The sequence below is a fragment of the Aspergillus caelatus genome, assembly GCF_009193585.1.
Source record: "Aspergillus caelatus strain CBS 763.97 unplaced genomic scaffold BDV27scaffold_392, whole genome shotgun sequence".
Classification (NCBI taxonomy): domain Eukaryota; kingdom Fungi; phylum Ascomycota; class Eurotiomycetes; order Eurotiales; family Aspergillaceae; genus Aspergillus; species Aspergillus caelatus.
The window spans coordinates 1-23,657 of NW_022475655.1; the positions used below are offsets into that span (position 1 = coordinate 1).

A 23,657-nucleotide genomic window follows, 5' to 3' on the forward strand; every position below is an offset into this window, starting at 1 on the left:
TTTTTTTAATATATATTAAACACGAGATTGTTACGTTAACCAATAACCGAAACCAGGTCGCTGTCAAAGATATGGGCCAAGCCTTTGCAACTTATTTACTTAAACCCGATATTCCGGAAAGTCCCTACATTGTTGACGTCCATGGACCGAGTTCATATACTCCGAAGGATGTGCAAAAGGCCTTCGAGGAGGTTGTTGGCAAGGAAGTTGAACTCCGACTTGTCGAGAAGAAAGATCTATCGCAGTTTTTTGCCGGCTTCCTCCCAAAGAATGTGGCTGATGCTTTCACCGAGATGACCATTGCCTTTTTGCCGGGAGGCATTATGGCGAATGCTAATGCGGAGAATTCAAGCAGTGATCGAGTCTGGAGGGGAAAGACGGAGTTGACGGAAGCTATTCGGGAGCTTTGTGAAGGGTCTGGGTAGGTGAAGGCTATGCAGGAACTGATACTTCATTCTAGGCTGCTGTTGGGACTGGCTATATCGATTATTTTCTGGGAGTGTGAATTATCTGTGGATTGAATTGTATTATCGGTAACAGTGATTCACAAAAATTATATGGTGGAAAATGTATAAATTAAGTCAAAAGCCTGTATAGGACGCTTCTTTACTAAAATAGCTTATATGACTACCACTTCTCTTACTCTTAGAAGTGGAATCCTGGACCACTGTAATCAGTCGGTAATTGCAGTAACCCATTGAGTTAGCAAGGGTACATCCAATCAGAGCTGCAAAATGTCGTACCCTGCTACCTACATACAGGTGTTAGGGGCGGTCGGGCTCACTACCCGGTCAACTCAAGAAGACATAGCCTCGCTCGATGAAGAGGTCCTTGAGGACCTGTTGTTCAGCCTCGACAGGTTGGTGGGAGCACGAAGGTGCATGCGAGTACTGCACACATGGAGTGTGAGCAGGTAAAGCATTGGTCCAATTACCGCGAAATAAAACAATAGACGTCGAGGCAGATTTACGCTTCGGAAAGACGTGATCAAAGGGAAAGATTCATACCGATTATATCGATAGAGCAAGGCGAGGCATTCAGAGATAAGCTATCAAATGCGGTTACCACAGCGGTCGAAGTAATCCGGGGCATCGGTAATACAGAACAAGGGGACGCTGCATACCTAATAACGGACCCACTTAATTACAGAATTAGTGGATCTAGTTGACATTTCAACAAAGGACGCTGCTAACTTCAGAAAGGAATATGTTAAATAGGAGAGAGTCCGTTTAGTCTGAACTAAGGGTTTTTGTCAGGAGAGCAAGAAACAGACGGGACCTTAGATAGAACTGCCGTAGCTAGGTCATATTGAAATGATAAATACCTATCTCCTGCGACTTCGAACCGGTGTTTTCGGGAAGGATTGCTATACAAGTGCGTACACAAATCGAATCGAATCGTTCCCTACCGTACCTCCATGGAACCGCCGAGCATCATATTCAATTAGCTAATTCGGAGATATCCGAGACTTTCAATGACTTTGATCCGGAGATTCACAAGCTAGGATTAGGGCGGAAAGTACAGGCCTTCTAACAGAAGTTTATAGTCATGTCAAAGACAACTGGCCACCCCCAACCCCGGCAGTGAGCCTGTACACAATCGACGAGGACGAGGTAGTCCTCTAGTCCCTTCTGTGGGGCAACGGTTCGGTTTCATGTACACAGATGAGCGCGATGGTGTCGCATAGACAAGGGCCTTAATGGGCTTCAAAGTCACAGACTACTTTGCTCCTCCTATCCTGGCCACTGAGCAGCTCAGCCGTAATAGATCGCAGACATGTGTAGTATTCATCATGCATTGTCTAGCTATTCTGTGCATAGTGTTCAGTTGAGTACGACAGCAATGATACAAAGGACTTATAGTGTATTATTGCCAAATTTTTCCCCAATGCATATTACGCCGTGACGTGGGAATAAGCACAAAGAATAACCTTTAAACAATCATGCCCCACCAATTGGAAGGGCTTTGGCATCTTAGCCTGCTAAGGATTGGTTCAAACACCTTTATTTCCAACTAAGGAATACTAGGCATCAAAGGCATCAGATATCCCACATATTCGCCATGATAGGACGGACAGTAAAGTTCTGGTGTTGCCCAGTTCCTGTCTCAGTGTCCATCCCTCCGCATCACCAGAGTCTTCAGACAAGACTAATTTCCGAAAGCTTCTGTTGGAAGACGTGTGATATATAGAGTATTGCTATCTTCTATACAGCTTTGGACACGATAACTCAGTTGCTTCACGCTTTGCACAGAAGTACTATGTCGGGCCGAAGATGAAGCTGAGAGCACAGTATGTCGCAGCTCTGGCTACACAAGACCACGAACATATGGCAGTATTTATGCTAGCAGAGCTACCATCACTTCATTAACTCCCAGTTACATCTGGAGCCCTTTCAGGCTGTCGCTTAATATTGTCGTAAATGAAACTGCATGGCAGGCCAGAATCCAGGCGAAGTTGCTACAAGATGTTTTGACCACGAGATCGCATACCAAAATCAGTCCATGGGTACTGTTCGTGCTTTAATTTCAGCCCGCAACAAAGCTTCAGGAGTGGGGATTACAAAATGAAACCAGATACCAGCTATCACCCAAAAGCTCTCCCTAGAAGAAGAACCGATCAATGGCCTACTCTTGGATTAGAATCTAGGTGAATAGAGAGCTTAACTTATCTTAGGTAAGATGTAGTATGGTAGATTTGTAAACTCAGAAGACTAATTCAAAGCCGTGATTATTATCTCCTATAACATCATCAGCGAGAGATAAGCAGATACACAATCATAGATCAGGAGAAATATGCGATATGCCCCAGCAATAGAGCAAAGTATCACACTCTCTCGCGATTTAAACGGAGTCGTCACGGCCACCGGCGCAAGTGTTCCTTCGGGTACTCATGGGTTATGATATGTCACATATACCATGAGCGTTGAAATCGAGAGTGCCAGAAAGAGATTTATAGTTTCTGCTCCACAGGAGATGATGGAAACAATCATGTTTATCCAGCTATGCTCAAGCTCAAATTATAAAACAATCGTAGTGCCTGGTAAGATGATATGGCAGACAGCGACTCTGCGAGCAAGAAGCGGACGGTACAGCCGGACCGAGGAACGGTACGAATCCAAGGCAAAACTCCGCACAGACGATATGCATATCCCATGCATACGTGCCCAGGGATCATCATCGTTCATACGTCAAACTGCAGCCGAACCCTCGGTGATCCTCGGCAATTGACAATCATAGCAGTTTGTTGCATTATATTCATGTTGGGCGAAACCAAGATGGTTACTTCCCGTGGCTCCTTACCTAGCCATTCCTGGCCTGAAAGTTACTAAACTACCCTCGTTCACTCCTTTTTACGTGAATTCTTGCTTCAATCACTGTTTAGTATTAGCTAATCATAAAGGTGATCAAGAGGTTTATGCCCTCGGTCGTCTTGGTCAACTTTTGGTTCTGGCATAGATAGCCGAGCTGGACGTTTTCTAGGGCTACTACTATTCCAAGATAACGTATACCATGAAAGGGTGGTTCAGCATGTTAGATACTTTCGCTACGGCCTAGACTTTAATAAATGGGTATATAATATAAAAAAAAGAAAAAAATAAGGAAAGGGAAAGGAAGATAGTATAGAATCTGGTTGCCCAAACGTAAACGTCGTGACAGTGCCAGTTTTCATGCCTTATCAGAATATGCGGTCAGTCCAGTTGCTCCTGCTCGCCTGAAATCTAATCTATCACACGGGCCTACTGTAAGCCACATGGCACGAGTTATGCTTGGATATTGGTCGTATAAAAAAGCATATCTTGGATTCCCCGCAGTTGGATTTTCTTTCCGCGCGTCATACTCGTAACATCCGAGGTCCGTTACGGAATAGTCACAGACAAGGCTCAACTCTGATTTTATGCAGTTATGCACTTGATTGGCTCTACCGTCTATACTGGAATGTCAGTGGACGAAGACCCCATCCATTCAGCGGTGAGGTAGTGACGACCCACTCAATGACAGCTAGAGCTCACTTCCGTGTGGGGATGGTCTTATAACGTGGGTTATATATCCGCCATGAAGTCCCTGTGGTGAAAAGCTATCGTCGTCCCCTTCTTTTCCTGACTCTATCTGGTACTTTGAAACGATGATCTTCGAACCGTCGTCGCGGGTGCCATTACCCACCACCGATGTTATCTCCTACATCTTTTCCGATCCTCCATATGACCATGATCAACCAGTATTTACCTCTTTCCACCCATCGGTAGAAACTGAACATATTCTAACTGGACCAGATCTACATCGATGCGAGCAATTCCTCGCGGTCGATCTCCTACAACCAAGCTCGAGTCATCGTCCGGAAGTTGATTGCCGGCTTGCGTGCATGGGGTGTACAAAGAGGCGACTGCGTAGCCATCCATTCCTTCAATGATGTGTGTTTCATCCAGCCAGACCAGACCGCCTAAATAATTCTAATGGGAAGTCTGATAAATAGATCTACTATTCTATGTTGGTCCTGGCGATCAACGGCGCCGGCGGTGTCTACACCGGCACCAATCCCTCCTACACCCCCATGGAGCTCGGACACCATATCAGAGCATCGCACGCCAAATTCATCATTTCTGAGCCAGAGATCATGGCCCCGATCCACGCGGCCATGAAGGAGACGGGTATCCCAGAGTCAAATCTGTTGGTATTCGACGTCCAGGGTCAGACTGTTCCAGCTGGGCTGAAGTCATGGCAAACACTTTTTTCCGCTGGAGAGGAGGATTGGGTACGATTCGATGATCTGAAAATGTGCGAAGAGACCGCCGCCGCCAGGCTGTTCAGCAGTGGAACTACGGGTCTGCCCAAAGCAACGACGCTCACGCATCGCAATTTCATTGCCCAGCATGAATTGGTCTTTGAGGTAGAGAAGCGACCGTACCAGGTATTTTCCCTGACACAATGAACTCCCTAATGAAGCAAAGTCGATGAGTCCGAATCTTATTGAGCATTATAGGTCCGCCGACTCATGGCCTTACCCATGTTCCACGCCGCCGCGGCCCCTTCCACTCATTGGAGTCCGCTCAAGGGTGGCCATGCCGTACACGTAATGCGTCGCTTTGACCTGATGGGTTTCGTCACAAATGTCGAAAAGTATCAAATCACAGACCTTGCGATAGTGCCGCCCATTGCGGTCGCCCTTGTCATGAGTCCAGAGGTACAGGCGCGCCCATACCTAAAAAGTGTCCGTGTAGCTTCGTGCGGCGCTGCTCCATTGAGCAAGGAAATACAGGAGAAGCTCCGTGTCATGCTGGCGAAGGATGCACCCTGCACACAGGTTTGGGGCATGACGGAGACATGTTGCATTGCGACGAGATTCGGAGCCTACGAGCAGGATGACACGGGTAGTGTTGGGAGGTTGATACCTAACGTAGAGGCCAAGTGGGTTTATACCATTATTCCAATGTTGAATCTTAGTGACTGACCAGAATCAGACTAGTGGATGACGACGGAAACAATATCTCGGCGTACGGGGTCCGAGGCGAGATCTGTGTCCGAGGACCTACCATAACACCGGGATACTTCCAGAATGCCGCTGCGAATGCTTCCTCCTTTGATCAGGACGGCTGGTACCACACCGGTGACATTGCATACTGCGACAAAGATACTCTGAAGTGGTACATCGTGGACCGTAAGAAGGAGTTGATCAAGGTCCGCGGGTTCCAGGTCGCTCCGCCTGAGCTCGAGGCCGTTCTGCTCTCGCATCCGCTCATCGTCGATGCGGCGGTCATTGGCTTGTCCGGTGTGCTTCCCGATAGTGAGCTTCCGCGGGCTTATGTGACTCGGCGTCCCGGAGCGGGCGACAAGCTGACGGAGAAGGAGGTGCAAGAGTATCTTGGCCAGAGATTGGCGAAGTATAAGGCACTGACCGGGGGGGTGAAGTTTATGGATGCGATTCCGAAGAACGCAAGTGGGAAGATTCTCAAGCGAATCCTGAGGGAGGAGGCCCAGAAGGAGGTTGAGGCGGGCTTCCGACCGAAGTTGTAATATTATTTATTCTCCAGCTGATGTTTGTATTTCGCTAGAATACACTCTAGAATCAATCACACCACGTTTAGCCCACGCCATGAATGTGCCGGACCATTCACTAACATCCCCCAAGACATGATGGACCGCTTTCTAACCTGCCAAATAGAGGTAAAGATATAGTCCAACTCCGCCACAGTAAAGACAAACACACAGCCTCCATATACACCCTCACAAACTACCTACCCACTCCCAATACCCTTCTCCCCCTCCTCATCAACACTCACCATCCTCCCCTTCTTATCATCCCACCTCCAAACCCCCCCATCCCCAACATTATACCTATAATAATTCTCCGTCCCCCCAACCACCAACGCCCTCCGAAACGTCACATTAATCCTCCCCCCTCCCTCCCCGGCCCGTTTAGGAATACTATGTAACCAATTCGCCTGCGTCTCCCCCCTCATAACAACCATATCACCACTAGCCAGAGGAAACTTCAACGGCGAACCCGCCTCAACCCCCGGTTTATGTTTCAACAGAAAATCCCTCTTGGCCCCGAGAGACAAAGACGCAATACTAGGGTTTGGACCGAGGAATCGCTCATCGTCAGAATGATAGCTTATACTATCTGTATTGCTTGCGTAGTAGTTTATCAAGATGAAATTGTAGTAGTCCTTTGGGGTTTGGGTTGCTGTTTGGACGACTTGTCGGAGATGGTCTAGGCATGGCGGGATTGGACGGGGATTGCATTTGTATTTTGTTTTTGGGATTGGGAGGTTGATTTTTGTGTCGAGAAGGGTGGTCTTTTCTTGGTCGGCTGTGAAAGTGGAGGTGGCGTCGACCCCGAAGACGGTTGTGAATCTTGGTGTGGTTATCTTTGTTGGTGTCTTTCCTCGGTGAATTGTGTATTGGACTTTGTAGAAGGGGAGGGAGTTGCGGAGGAAGTAAAAGAGAGTTTTCGCTGTTTGGGGTGGGAGAAGGGGTTGGAAGTAGAGGAGGTCGAGGTGGGGGTGGTTGGTTATGGGTTTGGGGGGGTTGAGGGTGGTGGAGATGTTTGTTAGGGCTTTAGATAGGTGGGGTGATAGGCTGGGGATTGGGAAGGGGTAGCTTGAGTGGTGGGTTAGTGGTGGTGGCTGTTCTTCCTGTTCTTCCAGTTCCTGTTGTTGATGCTGATGTTGTATATTGAGAGGGTTTGAGGGTTGAGACGGGTCAGGTGAGGTGGGTCCCACTTTAGGTTTCTTGGGGATGGGTTGGAAAAAGGATTGGATCCGTTTGGACATGATTTTGTGTATTGGTTTTTTTTTTTTTTTTTTTGTGTTGCTTTTGTGAAGAGGAACCCATTTCAGATTTATATGGAAATGTAGCATTAGGAGCATGATGTCATATGGTGATCTCATCTGCTGGATGTTAGGGCTAAATGGTTCCTTGGTTCCTGATCAGCCTTATGGATATTATCAGATCGATCGGAATGCGGCATATTACTCGTCAATCGGGAACACTTTAATTTATTCTAATGTATAGTTTATTTTCGGGAGGCACTTTCTACTATGTATGCTATGTGGTATGTAGATCTTATCTAGTATTAGTTCTTCGTATTACTTCCAGAGGGACAAACCTTATTACAAGGTTTGGTGCGAATATCATACTATGCCTATGAAGCTGAAACCACGACACTGTAGGCGAGATGGCAGATTCCCAGGCTGAAAAAAGGCTGTCGATCACTTGATTGAAGTTAAATATTTCATAAAGTCTGTGTAAACTGTGCGGAATTGAATAGAAGCAGGATCACGGATTGAAAGAGGAACAGTCAACAATTGCAGGGCATACCGCTTCTTTAAGACTAGAATGTATGAATGCGACAAATCAGAGGAATTCATTCAATAATAAGAGAAACGACAAACTCAAGTGTATTGATAGCCTCAAACCGGGATAACTAAATTAACCCTTTGCACTGTACACTCACGCATCGAGCAGTTTGACCTCAAGCGCACCATATCTTGCATTAAGCACGGGGTCCATAAAATAGACATGGTTTCTGAATATGCAAAAAGCACAATGGACGAGACCAAGCAGAACGAATTATACCGCACCCATCTCACAAGATATTAAGAAACAATGAACTGTTCACCCTTCTCCATCCCACCTGTCAGAATCCTGTCGCTATTAGACTCATCATGGCTCAATCGAAACACATTATATTTCTCATCATGCCAATCTCTAGCACTGATCATCCGGCCCTTGCTATCCCTATATTGCACTACATCCTCCGCTCTTAGAAAATACGCGATGCTGTACCGATGCTCCTCTTGACGACCAGACACATTTGCGGGTGTAACCCGATGCACGCATGACTTGAGTAGATTACCAGAGAGAAACCGGAGCGAGTCACCCACATTGACGACAACATGGTCTTGCATTGGGGCGACAAATTTCCACTCCGACGTTTCAGATGAAAGGACCTGCAAACCCCATTGCTCACTAAATAGTAGTGTGAGGGTTCCGATGTCGGTGTGCTTATTATGGCCGACTTTATTATCTTGTGTCTCTTGCTTCGGATATCGGAAGAGGGTCAGTGTACTTCGTGATTTCCCTCCTGGGCGATGTTTATCCTCGAAGCGCGAACCGGAGCTCAGACCGAAGACATCAGAAAGGCGGGCCAGAATGGTAGTGGTGATCGTATCAGAGGCTCGGATAAAGCGGTCAAAAAGTTCGAGGTTATCTTTGGCGGCTTGTGGGAGGCATGGTGACTGTCCGTATATTTCTGAGCGGGCAATCTGAACTGTATTTAGTCTTTGTATAAAGACCTCTTTTGGTCTTTATCCTCACCTTCAGGGTCTCGTAGAAGTCCAGTGTACCATTAATTGCTCCTGCTGAGGTTCCGCAGGGCTCATAGCTGCTTCTAGTCATTCGAGGAATTAAGTTGCGCATGGCTCATCTTACCCGTAGGTATCACTGCGACGGTCATCTTTCATCTTCGTCATAAGATCCTGACTGAAGTATTTCTCCATGATGCGAAGAACCTGTTGCCAGTCATCTAGAATTGTTCCAATATTCTTGAAGTTCAAGTAGAAAAACCCATATATTTTGCAGGCATCCAGGAGTCGCTGGGTCTCTTCAACATCTTTCGCTTCGAGGCGGGCATAGTCAATTGTGGGCAGGGGAGCAATCGACAAGCCATTGGGAGTTTGAGAGAAGCTTTGAACTGAAGACATAGTGCAGCTATATTATGCTTGTACTTGAGAATAATAAAATATCTTTTCAAGAATGTCATCAAGACGTAAAAAACTCCCAAAGGAAATAGTTCTCTATTTGTGCGCTGGCCCCAGTAGTTCCGAGGTGACTCGATATGACATAGACTGAGAGTCATAAGATCGATGATTGTAAGAGCCTCTTGCCGTGCAAACAAGTGGGACGCTGCCTCGAACGTTCGACTTGTCCAACAGTGGCTCATAGAGCGATTATTACCAGCAATAGGAGCTCTCGACCGCTATACCTACGAACTGCGAGCCTTGGCACTTGGATTGGTGTCACCTTGGTTTCCTGGTTGTCATGATCAGAAGAGCACAATGATTGTTTGCTATCGCACAGGTTCCAAGGTAGTGCTACGTAGCTCGGCCATGTCATAACCATCGTCGAGGTCTGCCTTTCAATGTTTCTCTCCGAGGGAAGACCATTGTGCAATTTCACCAACTCCAGTCAGGATAGAGCTTAGCCGCACAGTCATGCCAGAAATGATCAAGGGTCGGCAAAACCCAACATGGCTCTAAAAAATGCTTCTTTCGCCACCACGAACGTGATAAAGAGACAGGGCCCGTGCGCGCCTCGTCAGTCTCAAAGGTCTCACTGAGGGAAGATACGTATCACCGCTCTTCATGGTCTGGCCACAGTGACAGACGCCATTCATAGGGAAGAGCATGTTGACAATCATAACGAGTTGGCATACTCCAGAACGACCGTGTTCATGCACCACTCGATAATGACCAATTAGTCCAACCACATCCCAAACACCGCTGATAGCACGCAGCTAGACTTGAAACGCCCAAGCGCCAGGGTCCAGAGCAAAAAGCCATGTCCTTGCAATTAGTACTCCGTAGTTTTTTTTTTTTTTTTTTTTCGACCCTGTATAACCCCACCAGATCCTGTAGTAGCACGGGGTACTCGTTAGCTCCGTATGTATTGTCTAGACTAGTATTTGTCAAAGCGCACAGTGTCATAGTAGCATGAACTAGTAAATGCTTGCTTTTAAGCAGGAGATCGACAAGACATGGTCGGTGATCTGTTCTAATTTCTTAGACTTATCGTGAAAGGATCATTAATCATTAATCACGGCCTCGTATTCGGGCTAAAGGCAGCGTGGGCGATCAGGCTAGGGGATTTATCAGGATGATCAATACTATGCAAAAGCCGAATGATAAATGGAAGTTAATCAAGAATGCTCCCAATGCCAAGCCGATAATCGTTCGAGTGCCGACTTTCAACCTACACAATCCCTGTCAACGTTACCTTCAGCATGGCTTCTAGATGAACTCTGTCGAACATCATCTCCTCGGCCACCAACTACACTATTGTCAACTAGTCATACTTCATAGATTGAGTTTTTTTTTTTTTCTTTTTTTTTTTCCCTCGATCATCTGATATGCAAGAGTATTGAATAAATTTAATAATATTAATAACTGTAACAAGAATCAAAAACACCCCCAAAACAAATACGAGGCGACCAGACCAGGCCGCCCCACCGAACCAGGCCCGAACGAAGACCGCCAGGGACACGATGCCACAAAAGCAGACAAGCACTGTGACAAATGACACCATCCACTAGTTAGTTAGTTAGTAACTTGGTTAGGGCTGTTGAATCCGGATCCCATCTCTCATATGATTCTATGCATAATCATAGACTCCATAGGACTATGCGTAAGAATAATCACATAATTACCGTAGTGGCAACACCCCAATCGATTATCAAATTAGGTCTTACTCGGAGATACACCTGTCTCAATTCTAGACCTTACACAAAGTTCCTCCCCGGATACCCCCGGGGTCACAGATATCCCACATTTGTCAATGACATCAAGACAATTGAAAAAAAAAAAAAAAAAAAAGTCAGAGAAGAAGTAGGTTGTTGCGCATACGTGGATAAAGGCGGAATGAGCCGCGGAGTTCCGCAACGCAAGTTCTCCGTTTCGAGGTCGCCGAGCCTACAAAAGAGTGGGACCGAGCGGAATCTCGAAGACACTGTCTCGTTCACGAGGTTGCCGGATATTGCTTGTATATTAAACTAAATTGCAAAAAATTAATATCCTTAATTTTAAATAAAAAAAAGATGCTTCTCGGATAATTGCCACATGGCGTGGAATCAATTTCGTCGCATGCCGAATAATATGCTCCACTGCTGGTGATCTTCGTTCGCTAGATCATCCTTCGTGCTGCATAGTCGATTTACTTTGGTCGTACGCGTTTGTTTTTGAGATGGTTCAGAGGTCTGTTCGCGTGGCGATCTTCTGCAACGAATCTTCTGTGGTTTTTCTTTTTTGGGGGCTGGATTATGGAGATCGTCCTGAAGATTGGGCGGCGGCAATCCTATGCATCCTTGAAGATTTTTTTTGCCTCCAACTCGAGGGGCAAAAAGTGATATATCATAACCGTATCTCTATTTGTAATTGAGGGGATGTGTTTATCAACTTTAGACACATCCAAAATGACATCACGAGGCCTCTAGAAGCCTATCGAAGGTATCAAGCTTTGGACCTGTAGGAAATCCTGTAAAAACAAGCTCCACAAAAGAAACAATAAGGGGAAAAAAGGAAAATATGGGAAAGTTAGTCGAATATGCATACAAAATGCCCCACCAAGGATATCTATTACAGAAGGAAAAGAAAAGAAAATAAGAAAATAGAAAAGAAAAGAAGGGATGGCGCGCTAAAACCGCGTCTGATGGTCGGAATGACTCGAGGACGATTCTCCTCCAGCCAATACCTCCACGGTTTGCGATACGTCAACGGTCTTATGGATCCCGCCATCGCCGGAGGCGCTCATATCGACTGTGCCCGCGTACGAAATCAGATGGCTCTGGTCGGATCCAAATTCGGGCTCGGTTCGGGACCCCTTCGATCCGATGGTGGAGAATCCCTTGCCGTTGGCGCCTTTCATTTTGCTGAGGTGCATCGAGGACTCGTCCCGGTAGTACTTGTTCGAGCCGTAGCTGTATCCGGCTTTCCGGAGTTTGTTGATCAAAATATTCATCGTCGGGAGACAGGCGCAGATGAGACCGACTCCTCCTTCCGCGTTACTAGGGGGAATGTTTAGCTTTTTTTTTTTTCGCTCTGGTGGAATGCTGGAGATGTGGAGACGTACCCTGACAGAATCACGCACGTAAACATTACTGTAGTATTGGGCGTACTGCCGTCTTTCAAAACCAGAATCAGTCGGTAAACACTGAAGGCCGTGGCGAGTCCTCCAGCGGACAACATGCCGATGACTCGGAGCTTCTTGCTCCGCGACATTTGTAGCGACCAGGTCAGCGGCAGTGGCAAGATGAGAATCATAAGATCGGTCACGACGCTAATAACCGAGTCGGCAATCAGGGCAGCTTGTTGATCGAGACAGTTGGCCGGTTCCCCAGTCCAGTATGCCGGGACGGGGTCACACATGCGAATTTTGACAATCTCAGCGATGATGTAGTAAATGGTCAGGCATCCGAGGAGAACATAGATGAACATAATCCGGCCCCGGTATGGCGCGAAGATCCGGATCAAGATGGAAAGCAAGGCGTATTTCACGAAGAGACTCATGGGACAGTAAAAGACGGTTGCGATATAGCAGAACTAATTCGTCAAGTCAAGATCAGTATAGCCCGAACGTCATTCCATGGGCGGCGGCCTTGAAATACCTTGCGGTAAGTCACCTGCATTGACTCCGGGACCAGTTGATAATTTACACCACCGCCATATTGTCCCACTGATACCATCGTTAGTTATTGTGAATTGCAGGGTATCAAAAGGGGGGGGGGATGTCGACTGACAAACAATGGCAATGGCGCAGTATGCCATGAACAGAATCTGTTGGACGGTTAATGGATGCCTCCCCCGTAGGACTTTGGGATACTTGCCCATGCTAGGAAACAGAAGGCTAGATTCAAGTCAGTCACCGAGGCATTTCAGCGATTTGGATATGGCACGTACTATCTTCGACGACAACAAACTGCTTATACCAAAAGCGGATTCCAAACCGCGTCGCCACGAAGATGGTGACGATCGGAATACACAAGCATTGTGTAATGAGGTTAATTGTATTCAGGGAAGACCCAGGATGAGTTTCGGTCATTGTTGATGACAACAATGGAGCATTATGGAGGCTCAAATGGAGAAGAAAGAAAAACAGAAGGAATTCAATGTGGGCGAGTCCCCAATATATCGATGGCCCTTAACCAAGAGCAAGAGGAGCGACTCCATCGATCGTTCTCATGCATGAAATGTCCCGCTCTGATAGGCTACGCTGGGGGGGGACGTCCAAGCGTTTGTACGGAGTAACAAATATTCGGGAAATGCTTGTGAACTTCCGGAACATTGACTATTCAATGTTAAGGTGTGGTTGAGGACCCGCCACCGTGTACTGCATTGGGGAAAAAAAAAATCTAGTTCTAGCTTGGACGGCAGGAGGCAAAATGGGGATGTACAACCAGATCGATCTTGATAGGTGCATCGACTTCCCCGGAAGACACCGGCGGACGACCTTCGAAGGGAAAATGATAGACGCCACCGAACCATGGTCGTTTCATTGAACTCCATCCAGTATCACTAGCGAATACTACGTCGACACTCGGCGGAAGGGCAAGACTTTTGGTGTCAACTCGGCAATTCATGGGGCGCGGGTGGGGCGTCTATTTCACACTACTGTAATGCTGCAGCGAACAGCAACACCAGCAGTTTGGTACGGGTTCAACTTCCTTTCCCCCCCCCCCCCACCCCCCCTTTTGCCTGCTTGGGGTTTAGCAGACTTGGTATACTTAGTATTACTTACTAGTCAATATTGCTATAATAGGTGATGGTACAAGAGTAGTATTAGACTAAGTGGTCCAGGCAGTATTTGAAAAATTTCAGGACGGCGCACATGCCACTACTCCACGAGTTCAACTAGGCAATTCATGCATTGGCTTACCTGTCTAGCGCTATTAGAATATGCTTTTTTGGCTACTATCGTGAACCTACTAATGCGCGATAGGGATGCGAAGGGCGACGAGAAGCAGAAGAAACAGACTCCAGAGAGAGAGAGAAAAAAACGCAGGGATCAGCGGGAATGACACCACGACCGTTGGCAAAAAAAAAAAAAAAAAAAAAAGAACCCAAGATCCAAGACGAATAAGGGGAAGTTCGGAAACAATTTACAGAAAGCTGTCATTGGCGGTTATTTCATTCTCGGTGGAAATGAAGCCGACCAGGTTGGGTGAAAATGTGGTTCATTTGGCTAACCCTAAACGACGACTAACACTTTAACTTTTGTCTCGGGTGGAGCACACGCGACATGCCAGTCAAGGTTTTTTTTCTCTTTTACTCCCCTACTTCGTAACTCGTAACGCCTTCTCTAACAGTCTAACTATCTCTTCTCTCAGTCTATGACTAATGCCATGCTGTTTTAATTACGCGCGGATACTGTGCCGCCCAATGTGTTTGGTGTATAACTCTTAATGATCCCTCGGTTGTTGTTGTTCCACCGTCGACCTGGCATTACTCCGTAAAACCCTTGGCTGGCGCGACACCAAGAGTTACTAGATAGTAGCCCTCCTTTAGACATCACCGTGACCAGCCAAGTTGATATGATTGGGCCTGCGAGAAGCATTCGCCAACATACTAGCCTATGATGGTACAAGTACAAGTCATTGCCTCGGAAGTCTCATCGTCTTCGAAGGTTCAACCCGCGGGGCCCATAATGTCATCGCCTCTCATTGGAGTCCCAGACATTGTCGGGGTCCATCTGTCAACCCATTTCGGTCATGAGCCGTTAGAGAGTAAAGAAAAAAGGAGACTCGATCGACATTTTGTAAACGAAAGGGGCGGAGAGGTGTTCTTATCGGTCGCCAAATAAAATCCCAAGAAATAAGTATCCAGTCGTAGCTCAAATTTGGGTCGTTCCATTGTCATCGTCTTCTGTCTTCCACTTTCCTCTTATCTTCCTTCCCTTTTTGACAGGGATCCATGCTATATACCTTTCTCATTACTGTCTAACTTTCTGACGTCTCTTTTGCTTATTTCTTTTTTTAAATCCTTCCTGCCCCACTATGACCATTCGCAAGCTGGAAGGCGAAAGCTCCAAGCTCTTCCAGCCGCTGGACATCAGCAATGGCAAAATCAAGCTTAGCCATCGCGTAGTCCATGCGCCAATGACCCGCAATCGAGGCGTCCCTGTGAACGCCACCAGTACCCCTGAGAATCCCAATCGGACTTGGTATCCGGGGGATCTCATGGTTGAGTACTATCGGCAGCGGGCGACCCCCGGCGGGCTGATCATTTCGGAAGGTATTCCGCCTTCACTCGAGGTATGCTCTAGTAGGATATCATGCACCTTGCCCCCTCTGCCCCCCAAAACTGCGATAGGTAGAGACAACAGGATGGGGGAATTTTGTGATAGTGAAAGTAACACATTGGCTGCCTATCTAGAGTAATGGAATGCCCGGGGTGCCCGGTCTGTTTACCGAAGAGCAGATCGCTGGCTGGAAAAGAGTGGTGGATGCAGTCCGTGAGCAAGGGGGTTACATCTTCGCTCAACTGTGGCATGCAGGCCGTGCCACCATCCCCCAAATGACTGGATCCCCAGCGGTCTCCGCCTCGGCTACGGTCTGGGATTCGCCGACGGAGTGTTATTCTCATCCCCCCGTGGGATCGACAGAGCCTGTCCGCTATGCGGACCACCCGCCGATCGCATTAACTGTCCCACACATCAAACAGACCATCCAAGACTATTGTAAAGCCGCTGAATGGGCCATGAAGATTGGCTTTGATGGTGTCGAGCTCCACGGTGGAAACGGATACCTTCCTGAGCAATTTTTGAGTTCCAATATTAACAAACGTACGGATGAGTACGGTGGGTCGCCAGAAAAGCGATGCAAGTTCGTCCTCGAGTTGATGGAGGAATTGGCAAAGACCGTGGGTGAGGAGAACTTGGCCATTCGTCTTTCACCATTCGGATTGTTCAACCAAGCGCGCGGCGAGCAGCGTGTGGAAACCTGGACCTTCCTGTGTCAGACCTTGAAGCAGGCCCACCCCAAGCTGTCGTATGTCAGCTTCATTGAACCTGTGAGTGTCATCCTCTGTCGCTAGACGACTATTACTAAGAGACATAGCGCTACGAACAAATCTTCAGCTATGAAGAGAAAGATAAGTTCCTGGGCAGCTGGGGTCTCCTCGACGTAGACCTCACGAGCTTCCGCAAGATCTTCGGCGACACCCCCTTCTTCTCGGGCGGTGGCTGGAACCAGACCAACTCCTGGGGAGTCTTGGAAGAGGAACGCTATGATGCCCTGCTATACGGCCGGTACTTCACCAGTAACCCGGATCTGGTGCAGCGGTTAAAGAAGGGTATCCCCTTCAAGCCGTACGAGCGTAGCCGGTTCTACGGGCCGTTTGAGGATAACGCTGTGTGCTATGTTGACTATCCCTCTGCGGAAGCTCAGTAATTTTTTTAGTTTATGATTGAATGACCTGTTCTTATTCTAGAGCAGTGGGGACGCAAGAGTTAGGTCTGTATATACCGTTGATCTGGTGATACCCTGCATTGTTTGTGCTGATTGCTGCAAGCGGATGTATATTTCATGCGTTCAATTGTATAAACATTAATGGAACAGTGAATAAAGGAAGATCATATAAGGCTGTATTCGGCCGAAATCTGTGTAGATCTCTCTGGCAAGATCAGGTAAGCTCAACTAATGACATGGCACATGCCCAGAAATAATCAACGATCAGCACACGTGATGTTGCCATGCAGTTCTTTGTTCTTTCGTAGACATTCTTGTAGCTCTTTGCACACCTTTGTGAAGCCTTGCTTATTTAAACCCTCTCATCATATCTCCATCCTGGACAGATTTACAACCAACTCAATACAATCATTTTGATCCTTTTGAGCTCCCATAACAAGCTCTTTCATTAATCATCCGTATAATCTACGATAGTGACGTTCTTATCACATGCACCCACATGGTGGGTCAGGCTCATGAGTCTTAAAAATGAGACCTGAGTCTAGGCGACCTTGACCAAGATCATGCATGCCCTAGCCATCAAGAGGTCTGAATCAGAAATGAACAAAATGGAAGACCCCACAGACGCTTGAATTCTATATGCGTCGGACATACGGAGTATACAACCTTTATATACATGTGACACGAACTCTATATCACCGGGAACGATCCCCGATCATGGTGTCGCACATCTATAGAACACGATCATGAAAGCTCGAAGCTTCGTGAATGGTTATACGAATCTGGGTAGTCCCTGCATGTTCTAGAAGAAACACTCTGGGAACAACTGTTAGGATTGAGATGCATTCCTCAACAATCTCATCCTCTCTGGATGGGTCGCCAAGGATAGACCCGACAGCGCATCCTTCCAATACATAGGGTCCTTACACATTATTACTACATCCATGCGCGTTTATGGCAAAACTTTGCCAATTCGACAAGAACAAGGAAGACAACCCCAAGGTTGATGGTTTAACTTACGTTAAACTTCCCAAAATTGCGTCTCTTTCGTGGGTACTGTTCGGACGCATGTGAAATCAAGACTTGCGGAATTTTGTGTCACGTTCTCAAGAACTACCCTTTCCTCTCGGCCTCCGTGTAATCAAAGCTTTGTGAACTACAATGCACAGGGCATTCCAAACTAGAGGCGAGGCACGCGACAAGACCGGCTGTTAAGAACCCGTATATATACACAATGCTTCCAGACGGCCTACGGTCAAGCACTTCAGCCGTCGCATCGATTCTATAGATCGATGTCCAGAAAGGGAATTCTGGGGCATCACGGCACCGCCCCACTCGGACAAGATGTAGGTCAACGTGGTAATCAACTTGGAGTCGGCGATGAAGACAGTGGTACAGAATCAGAGATGTTTGGTAGAACGGGGAGCCGGACGACGATGATGTAAACCGCCAAATTTAGTATGTTACATCAATTGTTTATCAATCCAAAACCGAATTGGTTACATGAGTCACAGCTTCCAAGCCGTCATGGCTATCTGACGCGTATACAGACGGCACCACGGGGATTTATTCTGGATGATAACCATGTGGAGAAGATGGAAGACATCGCCTTTTGAGCGCCCTCATAGATTTCCATGAGACGCAACCGACCTCACATGGGATCCCGGGGAGCTTGTTGTTTATTATAAGCTCAGTCAGGGTTACCGCATGCTACAGATGGCAGGTCTACGGAACAGTAATCCCCTTGGCCTCAGGTCGATCTGTTGTTCAACAGGCTGATGGGTATGCCGGCGCCAATGCTCTAGATACAGCACCGCATGCATCCTGATATACCTCATTCCCAGGGCAGGGCGTTGCTCTACAACCTCGAATGGTCCCCCAATGGATATATAGCAAGTGCTATATGGGATAGGAATCGGTGCTTCTTGCTATACGCTTACTACTGAGACATACTTTGTAACACTCGACAAGGAACTCAGACTACGGGAATGGGAGGCTTTCTCGAAATTGGGTTTTGCTTCACAATCATGTTTTGGATCTGATCTTGTATGCCAGCCTCTCGTAGGTTAAAGCGATAGGAGTCTATTTGGCCCTTCGTGTTCTTGATGATCTCACACAAACATGAAACTCAGCTCATCCACGGTAGCCTCAATACTACCATGCACCGAATTGATACAATTCCCATCTTGTAACTATCGCGTATATCCACCACGGGATGATGAATCCCGTCCGCGAATGCAGTACAGAATGCCCCCACCACGAAAAGAATAAAAATAATAATAATTAACTAATTAATTAACTATTTCTACAAGCGCCGAATAAATGAAATACGGCAATTTACCTAACCAAAATCTACCGAGTGGGGGAGAAAGTGTCAAAGATACTCGTATTTCAAAACAAGGGGACTTGCCCTACGAACCGTCGAATCAAGAACTAGTGGAAGGACCTTCCATATCTTTGTAAACCTTATTAAGTTGTACGCCATTCTTTGATCCATGTTGAGAGCAGTTTAATGGGGGTGGGATACTCTGTTTCCGAATTCTGATATCACGATCTCGTACTTCCTGATGATTAAGTTAAGGGACCGACAGTTGGATCTCACCATTTTTCAGTCGATAGACTCGACTATCCCTACCAAATGAAGAAGGTTTCTAAATGCCGGGCCGTGAAGAATAGAAAAAAAAAGAAGCGAGACAGAAAGTTCGCTCTACCAGAGATGTAATATAAAAAAGGTTTTGATCTGCAGATAGTACCTGCAGAACGTAAATAGTAAGTTTACCGGACAAAAAACCACCTCGAAAGTAACTTTTCTAGTTTTTCTCTGCCTATTTGCTAAAAGGTACTGCCAAATATGGAATCCCTTCATTCGTTATCGCCATGTCAAATAAACTCTGACCCAAAGATGGAAGTGGGCCGACAACCGCGATTAGAAAAGAAACGTCAAACCATGGTACAGGCTCGCTCCAAGGTCGTAGCATTGTCTGTTTCAGGAAGTTTTCATTTACCCCACCGTCGCCTACTTGAAGCTTTTTGCTGTCTGTGCTCGGTACCAGATTGAAGGATCCGACGGCCCTAATCTGCAACAGCGTCTGGGTTTCCAAAAAGAACCATCGACCCGTTGCACCGGATAAGGCATACTCCTGAGTCTAATCTGCCAAATATCCAAGACGGTGCCTCCAATTTTGAGCCAAAAGGGACAATTATGTACTACTGACTTACCTGTTTTGAGTTGGGAAAACGGAGCAAGCATACAGCTGTCATTGGTACGCTGGATATCTATTGAGTATACAGGGTATATAATCTCTTTGAGAGTATTCCACTTTCTATTCGACATCTTCATTGTTTGTTAGCCTCTTATCTTCTTCTCCCAACCTTCTGTACAGTATGCAATTACTATCCGAGTTATGAGCATTCAACAGATTCAAGTAGAAACCTCTCCCCTGAACACCATTGTATCCGACCCCGGGGAATTTCGATCTGTAGTTTTGCACGCTACCTTTCTAGCAGGAATCTATCTCGAACGTCCCTTGTAAAAGTTAAGTGATACTATATGTGAAAGTATGACTTTAAAGTTTGGGCATTGCTGAAAGAAGCTGTCTCATTATCTTAAGGATGTTGACTGGGTTTGATTGTCTTGATGAGCCTATCGGATAGACTAGAGAAGCACGGTGGAAACGATAAATTCGACGAAAATAGATGCAATAGATTGACTTCGAGGCAATGAGGCTCAACAGAAAGAATAAATTCATATCACGTGGTATAATACACGTGACTATATGATTGACCTCGCCGCCCTACCCCTTCCGCCTGCCTCAATCATCAGTTACCGGCAGAATTCCGCGGCAAGGGCCGAAACGCGGTTATGTTTACAGTTAACTCCGATAACTGCTGGACAAAGCTGATACTCCTGTCTATTGGCTAAGTTGAGCTTGTGAGGTGTGGGATACTCTGAGAATCTATTGAATCAAAGTACAGTTTAGTTACACTTATCTGTGGGAGATCACAGGAATGTCCTTCCGGTTCTTAGGGATACTAGTGTTCACGTAAATTATTGTTGACTGTAGAATGGTTGAACAAAGATATATATGCAGCGGTAGGGTGACAGTGTACATACTAATACTCATGCGTAGAGTAAAACCCACAAAATTTGGTTTGAAGTATTTAATATCTTATTTTCTTTATTTTATTAGAGTACGACAGAATTCTTCAATGATGAGCGTTTAAAAGAACTGAAGCCGTAACCCAGTTCATGGTCCTCCTTCCAAGCAACTTTCTTGTACTCCGTACGCAGGACCTGAGGCAGTTTGGTGAGGCAGTTCCCGTGACCACGGAACGGAAGAGCCGGAAGGATGAGTCAGCGTCTGAGTCAGCAACGCGGAGAGTGCGGGGATTGTTGTGGTTGATGCCTTGGCCAGGTTATGCCTATCGGTCAGTGACGCGAAGTATTACGTAGAGGAAATGAATTCAATTGGAGTGTCAATTGATATATTTAAAATAGTAATATAGAGAGAAAAATAATCAAGACTATTGGTCCTAAAACAGGGGAAGGTATATGAAAACGGAGGTCGGTGACCGAATTGGTGGTGGTCGGTTCCTGCCTCAGGTTCTCCGCGCGTTCCTCATTTTCCCTTCCGCCCACGTCACGGTCTGACTGATCTTTTAACTAATCCGCCGTCTTTCTCTCCCTCCCTCATTTTTCTCTTAGTCAACGTCCCCATTTCACGCTTCCCCCTGCTTACGAGATCATCCTCATCAGTCAGCAAAAATACAACTTAGTTCCTAACAGAACTAAAACTATTTTGACAGCGGCTGAATCATCATCTCCTTGGCTAACCCCCGATAAGCTAAACTATTGTACTGCTGCTGCTGCTTACCTCATCGCGCGTCTCTCCATTCCAATCCCTCTACGAACCTCGTCGATTGTCTATTGTGAAAAGACTGTGGATTCAGTCCGAACTAATCTGAACCTCCTCTTGGTTGAGCTTGAGTGGACGTGCGTGTTGCGGACTCTCTCGTCGCGTCTTCGTGTTTGAACCTCTATACTCTCCTCCATGCAGCCTACATTAGCTCCAGCGCCGCATCCAAGCATGCAAACATCTGCTCAGGTAAGCAGCCTCCGGTTTGTCATCAGATCGCCTGTACCCCATTGCCCACCACTCCCATCCGAGAGACGTAATGGAACTCAAACTATGTCTCACGATGTCACTCGGGGTTGGAGTCGCTCGCGTCCGCTCGGGGGAACCGATCCGGCGTCATCCAAATTCCTCCGCGGTCGCGTTCCCTCAAGTACCATACACAACTTATGAAGTCATCACATAAACTAATTGCATCGATAGGACCATGCTGATCAGGGTAAGTGTCGCATTGTATTGGTTATAAAGAGAAATTCGGGAATAAAGCAAAAGAAATTATATGAAAGATGAAGACTGTTATCCGTGCATCGTGTGCTGTGAAGCGACCTCGATCATGGATCTCTAGCTTTGAATCTACTCCTCTTCCTAGTACATGCGCGGAGAAATGCTGACGCGCGTTGGTTCTTGAATATAGTGCTCCATGATCAGCTCCTAGCGGCCCATCAGCACCTATCGCATCCGCAGCAACCACGTCCCCAACCGCCTACCGCGCAGCCACCGCACATGCAGCCCAATACAACAAGTCCTCGTGATCAGAACAACATTGATCCCGCGATTTCAGGTGCTGCAATGCTCAGCGGTCCGCCGCAGACGCCTCCTCAGCCGGAGCCCACGGGCCAAGAAAGCCCGAAGACGTACGGCAAGCGACCGTTGTCGACCTCTAAGCGCGCTGCTCAGAACCGTGCCGCACAGGTATGTTGGGAATTTCCCATACGCTGGGGACCCTGCTGACTGGGGAACAGCGAGCATTCCGCCAGCGGAAAGAAAGTTACATTCGCAAATTGGAGGAGCAAGTGAAGGAGTTTGATACCATGTCGGAGGCTTTCAAAGCGCTGCAGGCGGAGAACTATCAGCTGCGCGAGTACATCATCAATCTCCAGTCGCGACTTCTGGAATCCCAAGGCGAGGTGCCCGAGCTCCCAGGAAACATCGACCTGAGCCAGCCACGAACCGACTTGAATGTACCGCAACCCGGTGCTGGGCCTGCAACGACGTCTTCGTCGGCGCCAGCACCCCCCTCAGGAGCTCAACAAGCGCAGCCGCCTCAGGGTGCTGCGTCCAACGACGACATGAACTCCCTAAACCGGATAGCCGTGGCCGGCTTGGGGATGCGCAAGCATCCCAACGAAGAGGCTAACTACCTTGGCAGCAACTTTGCAGCAGGTCGTCGGACGCGCCCCGATGAGACCCAAGCTGACTCGGAAGCGACAAAGACGGAGCCGCCCCCTCATGGGCTTCCCATGGTCTCGTGATCGCATTCAGTTGTTGTCCTTTTTTCCAAGTTCTTGACCCTTGTGCTACCTCCAGATACCGGTGTTATCACCTTTGACGCTGATTGCTTTTGTCGCGTACTCTTTTCTTTGTATTATCCCGCTTTTATGCTTGGGTGTATGGCGTGATGTTGTTACGTTTTCTTTATCTAATGGTTTTGGAAGGGATGGTGTTCTGTTGTGCCTGGATTTCAAACGCCCAGTCCGACAGGCAGAAGGCCACTGTCTAATATTACTTGTGACCGGGTGTGGATTGACTCGATAAATACATTGAACTGTTGGACTTTTGTTCTTTTCTTTTTTTCTTTTCCTTGAATACTTGCTGTTCAACACATCTATCATATGCTTCTATGTACTACTCATCAATCGTATAAGCACATAATCCACTAGAGCAAGGAAAAGAAAAAATAACCTCAAACAAGATACACTCAATAACAAGTTAAAATAAATAAATAGATATGTATATCCATATCCGACCCCAAGATCAAACAAGCTATAATAAGTAAGCTTCAACTAGTCCCTATAAATCATCAAACAACGAACAAAAATAAACTAAAGACCTAAAACCCAGAGGGTCAA

General features: G+C 46.9%; 7 protein-coding genes across 7 annotated transcripts; 4 read left to right on the forward strand and 3 right to left on the reverse strand.

Annotated features, from left to right (window-relative positions):
• The first annotated feature begins 22 nt into the window (after positions 1–22).
• On the forward strand, positions 23–605 carry BDV27DRAFT_78086 (uncharacterized protein). Its single transcript, XM_032077571.1, has one exon. It carries the CDS (start codon positions 72–74, stop codon positions 423–425), a length of 354 nt encoding a protein of 117 aa, XP_031920934.1. The 5' UTR covers positions 23–71; the 3' UTR covers positions 426–605.
• Positions 606–3,903: 3,298 nt separating this feature from the next.
• Positions 3,904–6,009, forward strand: BDV27DRAFT_169977 (acyl--CoA ligase; the record flags this gene model as incomplete). The annotated part of the gene is made up of 7 exons (XM_032075169.1): positions 3,904–3,938; positions 3,968–3,974; positions 4,004–4,039; positions 4,272–4,409; positions 4,472–4,906; positions 4,979–5,403; positions 5,457–6,009. The coding sequence occupies 7 exons, from the start codon at positions 3,904–3,906 to the stop codon at positions 6,007–6,009; spliced, it is 1,629 nt and encodes a 542-aa protein (XP_031920935.1).
• Positions 6,010–6,230: 221 nt separating this feature from the next.
• Positions 6,231–7,293, reverse strand: BDV27DRAFT_169978 (alpha-ketoglutarate-dependent dioxygenase AlkB family protein; the record flags this gene model as incomplete). The annotated part of the gene is made up of 1 exon (XM_032075170.1): positions 6,231–7,293. Exon 1 carries the CDS (start codon positions 7,269–7,271, stop codon positions 6,231–6,233), a length of 1,041 nt encoding a protein of 346 aa, XP_031920936.1. The 5' UTR covers positions 7,272–7,293.
• Positions 7,294–8,026: 733 nt separating this feature from the next.
• BDV27DRAFT_78097 (uncharacterized protein) lies at positions 8,027–9,240 on the reverse strand. Its single transcript, XM_032077572.1, has 3 exons — positions 8,932–9,240; positions 8,818–8,884; positions 8,027–8,765 (listed from the first exon to the last, which is right to left on the reverse strand). The coding sequence occupies exons 1-3, from the start codon at positions 9,201–9,203 to the stop codon at positions 8,097–8,099; spliced, it is 1,008 nt and encodes a 335-aa protein (XP_031920937.1). The 5' UTR covers positions 9,204–9,240; the 3' UTR covers positions 8,027–8,096.
• A 2,539-nt stretch (positions 9,241–11,779) lies between these two features.
• Positions 11,780–13,512, reverse strand: BDV27DRAFT_78104 (uncharacterized protein). The gene is made up of 6 exons (XM_032077573.1): positions 13,170–13,512; positions 13,097–13,116; positions 13,010–13,046; positions 12,878–12,945; positions 12,343–12,812; positions 11,780–12,277 (listed from the first exon to the last, which is right to left on the reverse strand). The coding sequence occupies exons 1-6, from the start codon at positions 13,309–13,311 to the stop codon at positions 11,908–11,910; spliced, it is 1,107 nt and encodes a 368-aa protein (XP_031920938.1). The 5' UTR covers positions 13,312–13,512; the 3' UTR covers positions 11,780–11,907.
• Positions 13,513–15,218: 1,706 nt separating this feature from the next.
• BDV27DRAFT_169980 (alkene reductase) lies at positions 15,219–16,657 on the forward strand (the record flags this gene model as incomplete). Its single annotated transcript, XM_032075171.1, has 3 exons — positions 15,219–15,520; positions 15,642–16,277; positions 16,325–16,657. Exons 1-3 carry the CDS (start codon positions 15,263–15,265, stop codon positions 16,655–16,657), a joined length of 1,227 nt encoding a protein of 408 aa, XP_031920939.1. The 5' UTR covers positions 15,219–15,262.
• A 4,717-nt stretch (positions 16,658–21,374) lies between these two features.
• Positions 21,375–23,497, forward strand: BDV27DRAFT_138591 (uncharacterized protein). The gene is made up of 4 exons (XM_032069272.1): positions 21,375–21,780; positions 22,012–22,027; positions 22,223–22,500; positions 22,551–23,497. Exons 1-4 carry the CDS (start codon positions 21,727–21,729, stop codon positions 23,058–23,060), a joined length of 858 nt encoding a protein of 285 aa, XP_031920940.1. The 5' UTR covers positions 21,375–21,726; the 3' UTR covers positions 23,061–23,497.
• Positions 23,498–23,657: the final 160 nt, after the last annotated feature.

Coding starts and splice junctions, on each gene's coding strand:
- BDV27DRAFT_78097 (XM_032077572.1), bottom strand. CDS start 9,203: ATGTCTTCAGTTCAAAGCTTCTCTCAAACTCCCAATGGCTTGTCGATT. Junction 8,885..8,931: donor CGTCGCAGTGATACCTACGG/GTAAGATGAGCC, acceptor GACTAGAAGCAG/CTATGAGCCCTGCGGAACCT. Junction 8,766..8,817: donor ACTTCTACGAGACCCTGAAG/GTGAGGATAAAG, acceptor AATACAGTTCAG/ATTGCCCGCTCAGAAATATA.
- BDV27DRAFT_138591 (XM_032069272.1), top strand. CDS start 21,727: ATGCAGCCTACATTAGCTCCAGCGCCGCATCCAAGCATGCAAACATCT. Junction 22,501..22,550: donor CTCAGAACCGTGCCGCACAG/GTATGTTGGGAA, acceptor ACTGGGGAACAG/CGAGCATTCCGCCAGCGGAA.
- BDV27DRAFT_78104 (XM_032077573.1), bottom strand. CDS start 13,311: ATGACCGAAACTCATCCTGGGTCTTCCCTGAATACAATTAACCTCATT. Junction 13,047..13,096: donor CCTTCTGTTTCCTAGCATGG/GCAAGTATCCCA, acceptor ACCGTCCAACAG/ATTCTGTTCATGGCATACTG. Junction 12,813..12,877: donor TGCAGGTGACTTACCGCAAG/GTATTTCAAGGC, acceptor TTGACGAATTAG/TTCTGCTATATCGCAACCGT.
- BDV27DRAFT_78086 (XM_032077571.1), top strand. CDS start 72: ATGGGCCAAGCCTTTGCAACTTATTTACTTAAACCCGATATTCCGGAA.